General features: G+C 39.4%; 1 protein-coding gene across 2 annotated transcripts in view; it reads left to right on the forward strand.

Moving 5' to 3' along the window:
* FAXC (failed axon connections homolog, metaxin like GST domain containing) overlaps positions 1 to 10,133 on the forward strand; it is a gene marked incomplete at its 5' end in the record, with an annotated part of 74,513 nt that extends 64,380 nt beyond the window's left edge. For both annotated transcript variants that reach the window (XM_079148654.1, XM_079148655.1), the window contains one exon: positions 1,304 to 10,133. In XM_079148654.1, the coding sequence (XP_079004780.1) occupies positions 1,304 to 1,593 (290 nt within the window). In that variant the 3' untranslated portion in view covers positions 1,594 to 10,133. The remainder of the gene's footprint in view (positions 1 to 1,303) is intronic.
* Between the last annotated feature and the right edge of the window lie 3,181 nt (positions 10,134 to 13,314).

Here is a 13,314-nt window from a genome sequence, read left to right on the forward strand (position 1 = left end):
ATCTGTATTATTTTTGTAATAAACATGGATTACCTACATAATAGTTGAATGTTTATATAATTTTAAAAATCCAAACAGTATTCTAATGGTTATAATGTCCTTTGAGAAATGACAGATTGTGTATTTAAAGACAATGTTGCCATCTGGTGGATCAAGGCAAAAACTCACTCTTTTTCTTCATTTGGAATTAGGTAATGAATGCCAGTACCGTGTCATGTTTTAGACAAATACCTGGACATTAGTGACTTCATAAGCATCCCTTTGATGCTTTCAAATACTCTTTCATATGAAAGAGTGGTCCAGTGATTTACTAGGAACCCATAGATATAGCTATTTAAATTTTATTTGGAAGATTAAAAATATGTTTTATTAACTGTGTTTTTAGGCACATTTATTCATAGAGAAAATTCTGAGTTATCTATTTTATGAATTATTTAGGACAAAGTTTTTATTCTAACATTTTTTTCAGCAATTTGGTATGGTACCCAACCTATAATAATATTACAAAGATTTGTGGAATGAACGATGACTTCTAGCTGATGTAATGCAATCCAAAGTCAGTGTATTTTCATGCAATATAAATTAATTTAAATATAAATCAATATAAATATGAATTGATAAATATAATTTGATAAATTGATAAATATAATTTATCAATATAAATTAATTTAAATATGAATTGGCACATTAACTATCTTGATGTGTAAATATAAAATAACAAAATGCTTTGTGAAGAAAGGATGATACTTTTTCTGCCATTTTGGATGACATACTCCTCTACTTCTCAGTACCACAGGACTCAGTCCTCTGTTTCATTCATCCTTTTTACTGAGTTTAACTTATCTGACTCACTTTTCTTATTATAGTCATAAAAATCTAAATATGTTGACAGTATCTCTGTGGAAAAGCACTGTGAATGTCTACCCACCTCATTCTTCTACATTCCTCAGAAGCTCAGTGGCTGGATGTCTGACTTCAGATACCATAAACTAGGTGACTTGTGAGCAACAGAAAGTTACTTCTCACAGTCTGGAGGCTGGGAAGTCCAGGGTGATGGCGTGGGCAGGTCTGGTGAGGACCTGCTTCCTAGATCAACAGCGGATACCTTCCACTGCGTCCTCACGTGTGGAAGGGCTGAGGCAGCTCTCCGGTGCACCTTTTAAGAGGCACTGACCACAGTCGGGACCAGTACCTTGGGGGTTAGGATTTCAGCAGTTGGGTTTGGGGAGGACACAGACATTCCATTAGGGTTGTGAGCTTGATGCGTTTGAGAACTAACCCTGCTTTTCCTACCACACTGCAGGGGAACTGATCAACCTTGCCATGTACTGTGAGAGGATAAGGAGGAAATTCTGGCCCGAGTGGCACCGCGATGATGACAACACCATCTACGAGTCCGAGGAGAGCAGCGAAGGCAGCAAAACGCACACTCCCCTGCTGGATTTCAGCTTTTACTCAAGGACAGAGACCTTTGAAGACGAGGGCGCGGAGAACAGTTTTTCCAGAACCCCCGACACGGATTTCACTGGGCACTCGCTCTTTGATTCTGACGTGGACATGGATGACTACACAGACCACGAACAGTGCAAGTGACATCCCTGCACATCAGGGACATCAGGCCTCGTTGACTGGCTTCCTTTGGAGCTACCACTCCCTGGGGGTCGGTCGATTTCCCAGGTAGAAATCCATCTGAGCTGGGAGGAAATCTTCGCGCTTGGCCCAGTTTTCACACACTAACTGGACTGTAGCCGCCTTATTTCTTTTTTTGTATAAATGAAACAGAACCATTCAGATGACTCCATTTAAAACAAACAGGCCAAAAAAAAAAAAAAAAAAAAAAAAAGTCAGCATGGTTCCTGAAATCCATTTTTGTTTTCATTAGAAAACTAATATTGCGGGGTAGAGCAGGTGAGTGAACGGGCCATCAGCTGAGAGTGTTTGTACTGATCCTCGGCAACTGAGGCTTAGTTGTGAGATGGATTCTTGAATATCCTTCATCCACCAGGGTTTGAAGTAATGAGAGATACCATCAGAAAAAAATCTAGGAGATGAATGTTCCTCGGTGGCTGCTTGTACATTATGTGTGTATATTGTACGTTGAGATGTGAGTCAAAGTCCACAGATATGCAATGAACACCTACTATGTGCAAAGCACTGTGCTAGGTGCTAATCCACGTAAGTTTTATTCTAAGCTCTGCCAGTGGCCAACTGTGTGATTTTGGGCAAGAATCTTAACTATTGTGTGCCTCATTTTTCCCACCTGTAAAGTGGGGTTGACGATACTCTCCACCTACCTACCTCACAGGGGTGTTGTGGGGATTCATTTGGTAACATTCGTGCGGCGCTTTAAACCTCTTAGAAGTGATGTGACATGAACACATCATTTAATTTTTTATTGCGCTTCATATGTGTGAAGATCTGAGGGCAAAGAAATTCCATATCCAGAGAGCAAACACCACAGTCACTTGTAAAAACTGAGCAGGTGAAACACAAGCAAAGCCACAGTTAGGACTTGGTCATCATTCCTCTTTGTGATCTTTATTGAGTCAAAATCTTTTATTAAAAGAATGTTGGAAATATTTTTACCGGTCATCTTCAGCTAAAAATGATCTTTAGTTCCACTGTGCATTTGCAGAAAAGTGTTGTTTTTGTTGTCTGAATTCACACTGGAATGTCCTTTGTTGCCTCCAGAGTGCTAAGTTGCCATGTTTGATTAATTGGGAGAGAATAAAGTTCAGGAATATGGTGGGTTTAACAGAGGTGAGGGGTTAAGTGTTTGATGAATTTTTATAGGCAGAAGCTTGCCAATTTTGTGGGAAATAGGGGCAAGGGTCCTGTGTGATGGCTGTGGATTTGGGCTAGGAGAGTTAGTGTTAAGATGTATACCTGCAAACAAAACTACTTTGCTTCTAACTGACTGGGTAAGGATTAATTTTAAAGAGGGACTTCTTAAAAGAAGCTTCTGGAAAATTCATGCACTTTGCTTCAAAAAGAAACTCTTGAGTGTAGATCATGTGCAACAATCTTAAAAGACTGCTATGGATTCACAAGAGAGGTAAAAGGAGAAGGATTTTGAGGCTGTTTACCAATTAAGCAACTGCAGGGCATATGTAACTGGGAATAAATGCTGAGATACCCTTATTTAGAAATTCTTATGCCGCAGAAAACGTAGTTGTGAATATTTTATTCAAACCACTGCTCTTGGAAGGGCCTGTCTGATGCTTAATGAGAATGTGGTGGAGAAGATACGCATGAATAAGCCTGTTGTGAGTCTCCAGCAACATTTGGGAGGCCTGCTTGCCTGCTCTCTTTTCAGCAAGTGTGTTCTGAGGCCAGCTGGTAGCAGCTCTGTGTGACTAGGGAAACTCCTGGCCCAGAAATGTGATTATAATGAGCAAGTGGACTGTAGACCTGTCTCCACAAAGATTGAGTTGCCCTTTCCTCACCCTTGGCTGGAAAGAAAGTTCTGAAAATTTGCCTACCATTTGTTATTACTGTATAGCACCAGTGTGATGCATTTCACTGCAAGAATGATTAAGTATGAGTATGTATGTTCACATGGCTTTTTTTGTGCATTACTTAGAGAGCAAGTATGTGGAGAGCCAGTGTTCAAAGTGAGGTTAGAACCATTCATTTCATCCAGGTCCCTCCCACAAGGGCATGAATGGACATTGCCACCTGAGGCTTGTGACCTGGCATTCAGCATTTTGTATGGAACAAATGCTGGGATATATGGAATATATCCCAGTTTTACTTTATGGGTTATGGAATCAAAATGACCAAAACAAAATCACTGTAGTGTGAGAGGGCTTTAATTTTTATGTGCTTTATTCTTGAGCTACCCGGATTTGAAGTGTTCTCCAATTTGATGAACAGGTGCTACTTCTAAGAAAAACAATAGCAGCAGCAAGAAATTAAGGAACATTTTGGTCATCTGGCTCACTTATTCAATTTCTGTGTTTCTTTTTTGCTGGAAAGTGACTTTAAGGAAGCATGGTCTTTAATGTTAATAGATGCTTTTGATTGGAGAGAAAACAGAAATCATGGGCCACCTATTATTTTTTAACTTTTATTGTAAAAATAGTCTTCCCCTTTATCTACCTCCCACCCTGACTCATCAGGATTAATGAGCAGCAGTTCTATGCTTTGCTGTCCATCAGAACAGATACAAGGACAGTATCAATTTATGCAGAGATATACTATATGTTGTCAGACTTTAACATTTTATTGTTATGTAATTAATTGCCAATAATTACACTACTGAGGCCATGGGGCTACCAGAAAACTGATTACAGGCTTGTTTGAACAGTTTGGACTTACATCACCAACTGCAGTCTAATTCTCACACATAACCTGCCCACATATACAGAAGTATTGATATATGGGTAAGGCTCAAAGAAAGGAAGTGCTAAGGATGTTAACCTCATGGGTCTTGCCTAGATTTGTTGAGAAGAAAGTGTAGAATCATAGAACCATATAGCTGGTTCAAGAATTAGCTCTAGAAAGTGATCCACTGAGGTTTGTCATATACATACACATTTTAGAGATAAGGACCTAGAACTGGGGCCTTTTGTCTTGCCCTGGAGAATTCTTTCCATTACTCCACCTTGGCTTGGTTTCCTTATAAAACCCGTGTTCCTGAGAAATGAGTCCATGTTTACAGAACCAGCACAGCTGCGGCCTCTCTCTGAGTGTGTGTGGAATTCTCCTTCCCTCTCATCCGCCAAGTCTAGTCAGCCTGGTCCAGGACAATTCAACAGACCTTTCTTTGGTATCTGAGGCTGGCATTGCTAGACTTCATGAATAGTAGCAAGATGGGCTTCCAAATCACCAAGATTCCTTTTTCTCTCTTATTTATCTTTTAAATAATCTGTGGGCATTAACTCACTCACAGACTTTTTACTAAGCACCCACCCTGTGCCTGATTCTGGAATGCACACTTGCTATTGAGTGTGTAACTGAACAGACACAACATTCTGATTTCAGGGCATCCTCTTTTGCTTAGATTTAGATTTCTGTAATTGACTTTTTTTTTTTTAACACTTGACCATTTTCCTGATCTGTCCCACCCATCACCACTGGAGTAATCCTTCGAGAAAACTCTGGCCCTATGGAATGCCCCCTTGCCTCAGGATGAGGGTTACTCTATCGGACCTGGTTTTCTCATTTCCTTAGTTGCTCATCTCCTTTGGCTCCTCTGTGTTAGTCCCCAGTGCAGCACATCAATCTGATTGCCGCTGCCTAAACGTGCCTCATGTGCCCCTACCTCTGTGCCTCTCTGCTTATGCCAGGCCCCCTCCTGAAATGCCCTACCCTCTTTTCCACTGACCCCAATCATACCCATCTCTTAAGGCCCAAATTCATCAGTTCCGCATGAAGAATTCCCACCTCATTATAATCTCCTCTTCCTCTAAAAACAAAGTGCGTATCATTTCCTTCCCTGAAGGCTGTATAGGAAAGGTTGTTCGGAAAATGGGCTCTCAAGTAGTGTTTTCATTTTTGTGTGTGTCAGGGATTCCACTGATAATCTAATGAAAGTCCTATACCCTATTCCCCAAAAATACATATATGCAAATACCTAAACTTTTACATAAAAATTCAGGAGATTTAGAGGCTTGAAATTGTTCATGAATTCCTTAGGGGGTTCCTGCTGGTTGAAGAAGTCTTCTTCTACAGTCTCTAAATGTTACTAAACATTTAAACATTGTTGTTTGCTCTTTAACAGATCCTGAGAGGAGAATTAGCATGAGTTATGCAAGCAAAAGCAGTCTCTACTGTCATCCATGTTGAGTGTGTGTTGAGTGACAGAGAAGGAAGAAAGAAAAGCTATTTTACTTTATTTGAGAAATTACCTTTGTTTTGACAGGTTTGGAATTTTGAAAGTGATAGGGTTCTGCTGTTGTTGTTGTCACAGTTGTTTATCCTTTAACCATCTCAAAAGTTGATTTGTCAAAGTGAGTTTGGGGCCAATTGAGTTTCATTTCAGCCCTGAAGCTCACCACTTCTGCCTGAGTAGACCTCTTGGTCTGGGGCTTCAATGGGAAAGAAGCTGCTAGATTTTTCCAAGGAAGAAAATCAACACAATCATGTTTTCCTGTATTCATTCATCCTTTTATGGAACAATTGTGGAGTGTATTTTCATTCAAAGGATGGAGTCTTTTGAACAAGAACCAGTGAAAGTATACTCAATGACAAATCCTTCCCAGTCTAAATGCTGAGCTCTGCCAGCCCATCTTTAGCAAGTCCAGGGATCAATCGATTGTGATTGTGAAGTGCTTGACACCGGTTGCTCTGGTGCTCTGGATAAAACTTGCACAGTTCAAAAGGATCTCCTTGATGGGTCCGGAGTCAGGTGTCCCTTGTCTATCAGATTCTTGCCACTGTCGTAGGTAGATGCAAATAGCTATGGGATGTTTTCCTCTTTTGAATTCCTTAGCAGGAACGTTGGTTGTTTTAGTCCCTAACTTTCAAGAATATCTTAAAATATTTAGTTTCCTAAATATTTGAGATTTATTGGCCTTGATCCTTAGAGATGGTTATAAAGGGTACTGGCAAATAGCATGAAGAACTCAGCTGTTTTAGAGCTGACATTGTGACTTTCTTGATCATTCTACATCTTGCCAAAGCAGAGAATTTGTCCCCAGACACCGGCTCTCCAAAACTCATTCTGCTGGCTAGACCATGACAAACTGGAAACTTGGATTTCATGAGGATTATTGTCCCCAAATGTCTAATTTGTGGACAAATAAAGGGAACCATTAGAATAAGAAAACAAATAACTAATGGAAATCCTGAATATTTCAGTGGGAAAACAAGTTATCTAGAGTGAAAGATTAGTATAGTACCCTGGAGTTTTGTACATAATTAAATGATTTCAGCAATGAACTTGGTAGCTATCATTTGTATTTAAAGAAAATTCTTTTTGTCCCTCATTACAGCTTTAAATGTTTCGAAACTATCCACTAAACATAGAGCAATGTGTATATTTGTCAAAATCAGATAATTTTATAAAAAGTAGTGTTACTAAAAGACTAATTTCCCTTCCACCCTACACCAACAAGCATTTACTTTTGTTTTTACTCTGTAGCACTGGAATAATTTTCATTTGTCAATAATATTTAAATAGTTTCTTTGGTAATTTTTCTCAAAAATTACCCCATGGCTTTTTTTTTTTAATTGTAAACAAATGGGATACATGTTGTTTCTCTGTTTGTACATGGAGTAAAGGCATACCATTTGTGTAATCATAAATTTACATAGGGTAATGTTGTTTGATTCATTCTGTTATTTTTTTCCCTTCCCCCACCCCTCCCACCCCTCTTTTCCCTCTATACAGTCCTTCCTTCCTCCATTCTTGCCCCCCTCCCACCCCCCATTATGTGTCATCATCTGCTTATCAGTGAGATCATTTGTTCTTTGGTTTTTTGAGATTGGCTTATCTCACTTAGTATGATATTCTCCAGTTTCATCCATTCGCCTGCAAATACCATAATTTTATCATTCTTTATGGCTGAGTAATATTCCATTGTATATATATATACCACAGTTTCTTTATCCATTCATCAGTTGAAGGACATCTAGGTTGGTTCCACAATCAGGCTATTGTGAATTGAACAGCTATGAACATTGATGTGGCTACATCTCTGTAGTATGCTGATTTTAAGTCCTTTGGGTATAGGCTGAGGAGTGGGATAGCTGGGTCAAATGGTGGTTCCATTCCAAGCTTTCTGAGGAATCTCCATACTGCTTTCCAGAGTGGCTGCACTAATTTGCAACCCCACCAGCAATGTATGAGTGTACCTTTTCCCCCACATCCTCGCCAACAACTGTTGTTGCTTGTGTTCTTGATAATCGCCATTCTAATGGGGTGAGATGGAATCTTAGGGTAGTTTTGATTTGCATTTCTCTTATTACTAGAGATGTTGAACATTTTTTCATATATCTGTTGATTGCTTGTAGATCTTCTTCGGTGAAGTGTCTGTTCATTTCCTTAGCCCATTTGTTGACTGGGTTATTCGTATTCTTGGTGTAGAGTTTTTTGAGTTCTTTATATATTCTGGAAATTAGTGCTCTATAACCCCATGACTTTTTAAAAAACAGGATCCAGCTTTTGAATTGCCAGGTTAATTAGTGGTGGCTGAACAGAGAAAACATAATATTATCTTTCATTGGAGGACTTGAAGAGAGGAATGCTTTGAACATTAACTATCCTCTCCCCCTTTCAAAAAGCAATCCGTGGACTTCCCCCTTTAATAGTTCATAATTGAAGTGTTTTTTCATATTGCATTCTACTCCTTCCACCCCCAACAAGAGATCACACTTAGCTTATTAAACATGTCTAATGGTTATTTTTTTAAATCTTTAATTATCTGTGATTTTTTTTTTTTTTTTACAGCAGTAAGATAAGGACAATTTTCAAATACTGGATGGACCTCTACTTCATTTGAGGTGTTTGTGCTACTTTTGACAAAATGAATTTTACCTTCAGTAATAAACATGGATCAGGTCATGCTTGTAAGCATATGAATTTTCCTACCAGTTATCTGCATTTTATTGATTGTCTGACAACTAAAGGCTGATGTGGGTGAGGGTTTCTCTAGGGTGAGGTTTGGGAAAGTGAGGCACTGAGTCCTTTTGGGGGTATTAGAATTTCACTGAGTGGGGAGAGAGAAGGAAACAGTAACAAATCCCAGGACTTGAAGCAATCAGATGGTATGGCTGCCACGGAGATGTGTCCAGGCACATGGAATGTTTTCTAGGTGGTGACAGCTTACTAAAAATAAAAAGCACATGTTTACAAATAAAAAACAAATGCAATCTATGCAGGGAAGGATTGTCATGGATGTACAAGTGACCAGTGCAAAAGGCACTGAAGTTACATTTATCTTTATCTTAATTGCTGATCTGTGCCCCTGGATTGCCCCAGGCTAGAGAACTTGGGGGGTAAGTCAGAGGGGCCAACCCCAATATCTTTATTCCTTTGATTTTTGGAACTTCCTTCTAGTCTCTCAAAATTGCATTTTATTTTAGAGAAGATTTTAAAAAACTGTTTCAAGACACCCTAAATCATCTCTATTTAGGTGCTGGTCTCCAAATCTTGTGCTTATTCATCTCATCAGTAAAACTTTCTGTGCACGCCCTTCAGAATATTATTTATGGTATACATTCATGCATACACTGCTGTATATGTGTATCCTGCTCTACTGATGTATAATGTACATTAAGAATCATAACCAGCATAGAAATTTAAAAAGCTTATTCTCCAGTAATCAATAGTGTTTCTGAGGAATTGGGCAAGCGATACTTAAAAGTAGCACCTGAAGACCATAACTGATTAAACAATGTGTCTGTAACAGGTGTGGCCAAATGGGTATACAATAGGCATGGAGGAATGATTTTAGGTTAAGGTATTTAAAGTAAGCATTTTGGGTTAGGGGAAGGGAAGAGTGAATAATTAGATGTCACTTTTATAAGAGCTCTTTTTCATTCTGTTTTTGGGACCACTTGATCTAGGATACCTTAAAAATTCCTGAAGGATTTTGCAATAAAATACACTGATTTAATCTAAACAAGGAAAGAAAGTGGGGGAGGGACCCAAATAATGCAAATGCAAGATGTATTGCCAGAGAATTTCAGCACCAATCAGGAAACGCATTTTAATAATACATGGTAATCATCATCTCACTGATTATATGTCTTTCTTCTATTTTTTTATAACCTCATGTATCCAAATGTACGAAGATGTACAGATTTATTTTCACTTATCTGAGATAGCAAGGGCCAATGCTGGCATGATTTGAACCCACATTTCAGCTGCTTGAGGGCTGATGTTGGACACTGCCTAAGACATTTACCTGCATCATCTGTTTTGTAACACAGTGAATAGCATCTTGCTGATCAAGAGCCCAACATGGAGGCGGCATTCCAGTCTTTATTTCTGGACCTATGAGTTACTTTAGCACAGTTATTGTTAGTAGTTTATAAAGCCATACTTAAACTTGTACACTTGATTGTAAGATAGATTTGAATTGTGCACTATGTTGATTACTGTATATAAATGTGGAAATTCTGTATATTTGGTCTTAATGCTGTATGTATTTGATGTGTAAATGATAACTAATGGATATGAAATAGCTTGCTGTGAATGTCTTCATTCCAATTCGCTTCTCTTTTGCAAATTTGAATGTTTAAGCTTTATACCCATGGGGAAAATCTGAAAGTTTTGCATCTAATATACTGTTAAGTGGTGGTCTCTTAGATGATTAGGAGAATATTTTAGTTGTAAGGCTCTTGTATAATTAGAACAAGGTAATGAATTTTTTAGGCATGTAACTTTCTGATAGAATTTCAAATGAGTGTTTTTTATGAAGGAACACGGGTCTCTGGAATATGCCATCCTGTTCTCTCCTGCTTTGACTTTATGCCCAATGTATCCCTCAGAGCATTGTGAGGAATGAGAACCATGGTAGAGGAAGAAGAGAGAAGGCAGTGTTGGGGATGCATCTTAAGTCTTTTGCTGCAGCTAGACCCTATAATGGACCAGTTTCCCCTTGTGTAAATACTGGCTCAATGAGTTCCCACACCTCTTCAATAAAGTAATTATAATTTTCCTTTTAGGGAAGTAAACTTGCATAGAGTAATATGGCTAAGAGATAAATCACATCTTGGGGTCAGAGAGGCACAGAGAGGTTTCAGGTATTTAAGTGTCCCTCACTTTGGCAATGAACCTCCCTGGATAGCTTGGCCTTATCGGCAGGTCGGGATCTATACAGACATAAAGGATGCTTGAAATTATATCTTAAAATTTGATCAACTAATATTAAAATATTAACTTACCATTTAGAGCAAATTATAATCAGGTTCTGTCCAAAATTTCTCCCCACTCCAGTCATGAGAATATTAAGTAGAAAATGAGAGAAACTCCTAATCCAACATTCCAGAGGTGATTTGGTCTTTATCCTTTTAGACTTCTTATCTCTCTTGACCTAGAAATCCTAACTGTTCAGCTCTGCTTATTAATCAGAAATGGTTTGGGACAAATACACATCTAATTCAACTTTAGTTGGCTCCAGTTTCTTCTCGAATTTGTGTGTGGGGTCTTGGACTTGGGCCTTGGGGCCTGTTCTCCTGGCCAAGTCATGAGGGAAAGGGTGGTTGGCCTTTTCATCCTGCTGTGTTCTTAGAAGTGTCAGGATGAAAGCTTTGCTGCCATTTGTATTGAATACCTTGAATTTGTTTTTGTATTTTTGTCCTTCTTTTCTCTAATAGGAGAGGCAGAAGAGTTGGTCTTTTTGTCCTCTCAGGAACTGCCTGTTTTGTTTGTAGGTGACGTCAATGTCAGCCCACGTCAAACGCTTTCCAACTGGACTGGTTCATTTAGCAACAGACTTTTCTTTTAAAAACTGCCAAGGTGAAAGCAGCTTATCCCTTGGATGAAAGGGAACTTTGGAAAACCAAGAGGAAAGAGAAGTGGCTTTTTTTTTTTTTTTTTTTTCCTCCTGGGAATTACTGTGTTGCTGTTCTGTGTGCCTAAAAGTTACCTGTTTTATTTTGGTGCCAGTGTGCTGGCTATGAAGACACAGGGGAGTTGTCTCCAGTGGAAGGACTGTTAGGATGGAAGCCAGGTTTGCCTACTTGGGAGTGTGTGGCCTGGACAAGCACACTGGTAACTCACGCTCAGCACTGTGTCAGGACTGTTAACCCTGTAAAACAGACATCCAAGGCAGCCTTGAAAAGGAGGAGGATAGTCAGAGAAGGACAGTGTGTGGAACGAGTCCAGATTTGCTGGTGGCACAAACATGGGTAGGGGGTAAGGACTCTGGGACCAGACTATTTGGAAGCCGGCCTAGTGAATGTGAGGAGGTTTTTTTGAGCAGGGGACTGAAAGATGAAAGAGTACTGTATTCAAGTAAGATTTATCCAAGGATGACTTGGGTGTAACCTAGTCAAAGAAGAGGCTGTCGCAGAGCAACTGGACTAGATTTCAGTGGCTCAGTGAGGCCAGAGGCATGAAAGAGAATAGGATGGAGAGAATGGGAGGAGAGAACAGCCACCATGCACAGGGAAACACTGGGACTCTTTGGATGTGCTGAGCCCTAGGGAGGGAGATAATGCTGGTGACACTGCTGCCCACTGATGCTGCTGTCAGATGTGGGATTTGTGGAAAAGGGGGAATGGGCTTGGGGGAGAGAGGAGTTTTGTTTGAGGATTCAATAAGAGATATAGGACTGGAATTTATGATGGGGATAAAAGCAAAACCACAGCTCTGAAAGGACAGTTGACACAAATGGGATGGAAAAAGAATAACAATTATCAGCAACTTGCACTTGCATAATGTTGAAGTGTCTTTTAAGGTAATATCAGAGTTACTCCTGAGACATGTTAGTGATACCCTCATATATAAAAGGGGGGGCTTCCTGGTTGATCTTTGATATCTTCAAGCTCAAACCTCCTTCCATCCTTCTCTGAAGTTGATACTGCTGTTCTAGATAACCAATTTCACTTCCAGCTTTGACATTTCTTGCAGCATTGGAAAGAGTTGATTGGCCAAATCAAGCAATTTTAGCTACCATACACATATTTCTTACTGTGTACCAAGCACAGTATTCTTAGCAATCTACTAATTCATTCAATCCTCCCAACAACCCTATGAGACAGGTACTGTCATTGTCATCACCCCACTATCTTTGTAATTGTGGATATTCATTTCTTTGACAGTGGTATTGATGGTCAACGATGGCTAATTTTGTGTGTCAACTTGAATAGACCATGGGGTGTCTAGATTAAACATTGTTCATGGGTGTGACTGTGAGGCTGTTTCTGGGAAAGATTAGCACTATAGGAACTGGTATATTGTAGGAAGGAGTTCAAACAATTGAAGAACAATCCAGCAATATCTAGGTAAGCAGAAGACATGCTTTCCCAACACTATTCCTAAATATGTAGGCTAAAGGAATTTCCCCACATGTTTACAAATGATTGATTAAATCAGAAAAACAGATTGCCCAAAGTAGATTGTGGTTGGAAATCATCCAATACATAAGAATCTGAATAGGACAAAAGGTAGAGGAAGGAGGAGCCTCCCCATCTTCTTTCTCCTACCTTATTACTCTAGCTGGGACATTTAATGTAATCTTATGCTGCCTTCAGACTGGGGTTCATGTATCAGTTCCCTTAATTCTCAGGTTTTCTGAATTCAGACTGAATTCCACCATTTGATGGATTAATAATTTGAATGAACTAACTGGGTGGTAACTATAACCAGGTGGGGTGTGACTGGAGGAAGTGGGTCACCATGGGTGTGCCTTGGGGATT

This window comes from Sciurus vulgaris (assembly GCF_902686455.1).
Source record: "Sciurus vulgaris genome assembly, chromosome: 7".
Taxonomy (NCBI): domain Eukaryota; kingdom Metazoa; phylum Chordata; class Mammalia; order Rodentia; family Sciuridae; genus Sciurus; species Sciurus vulgaris.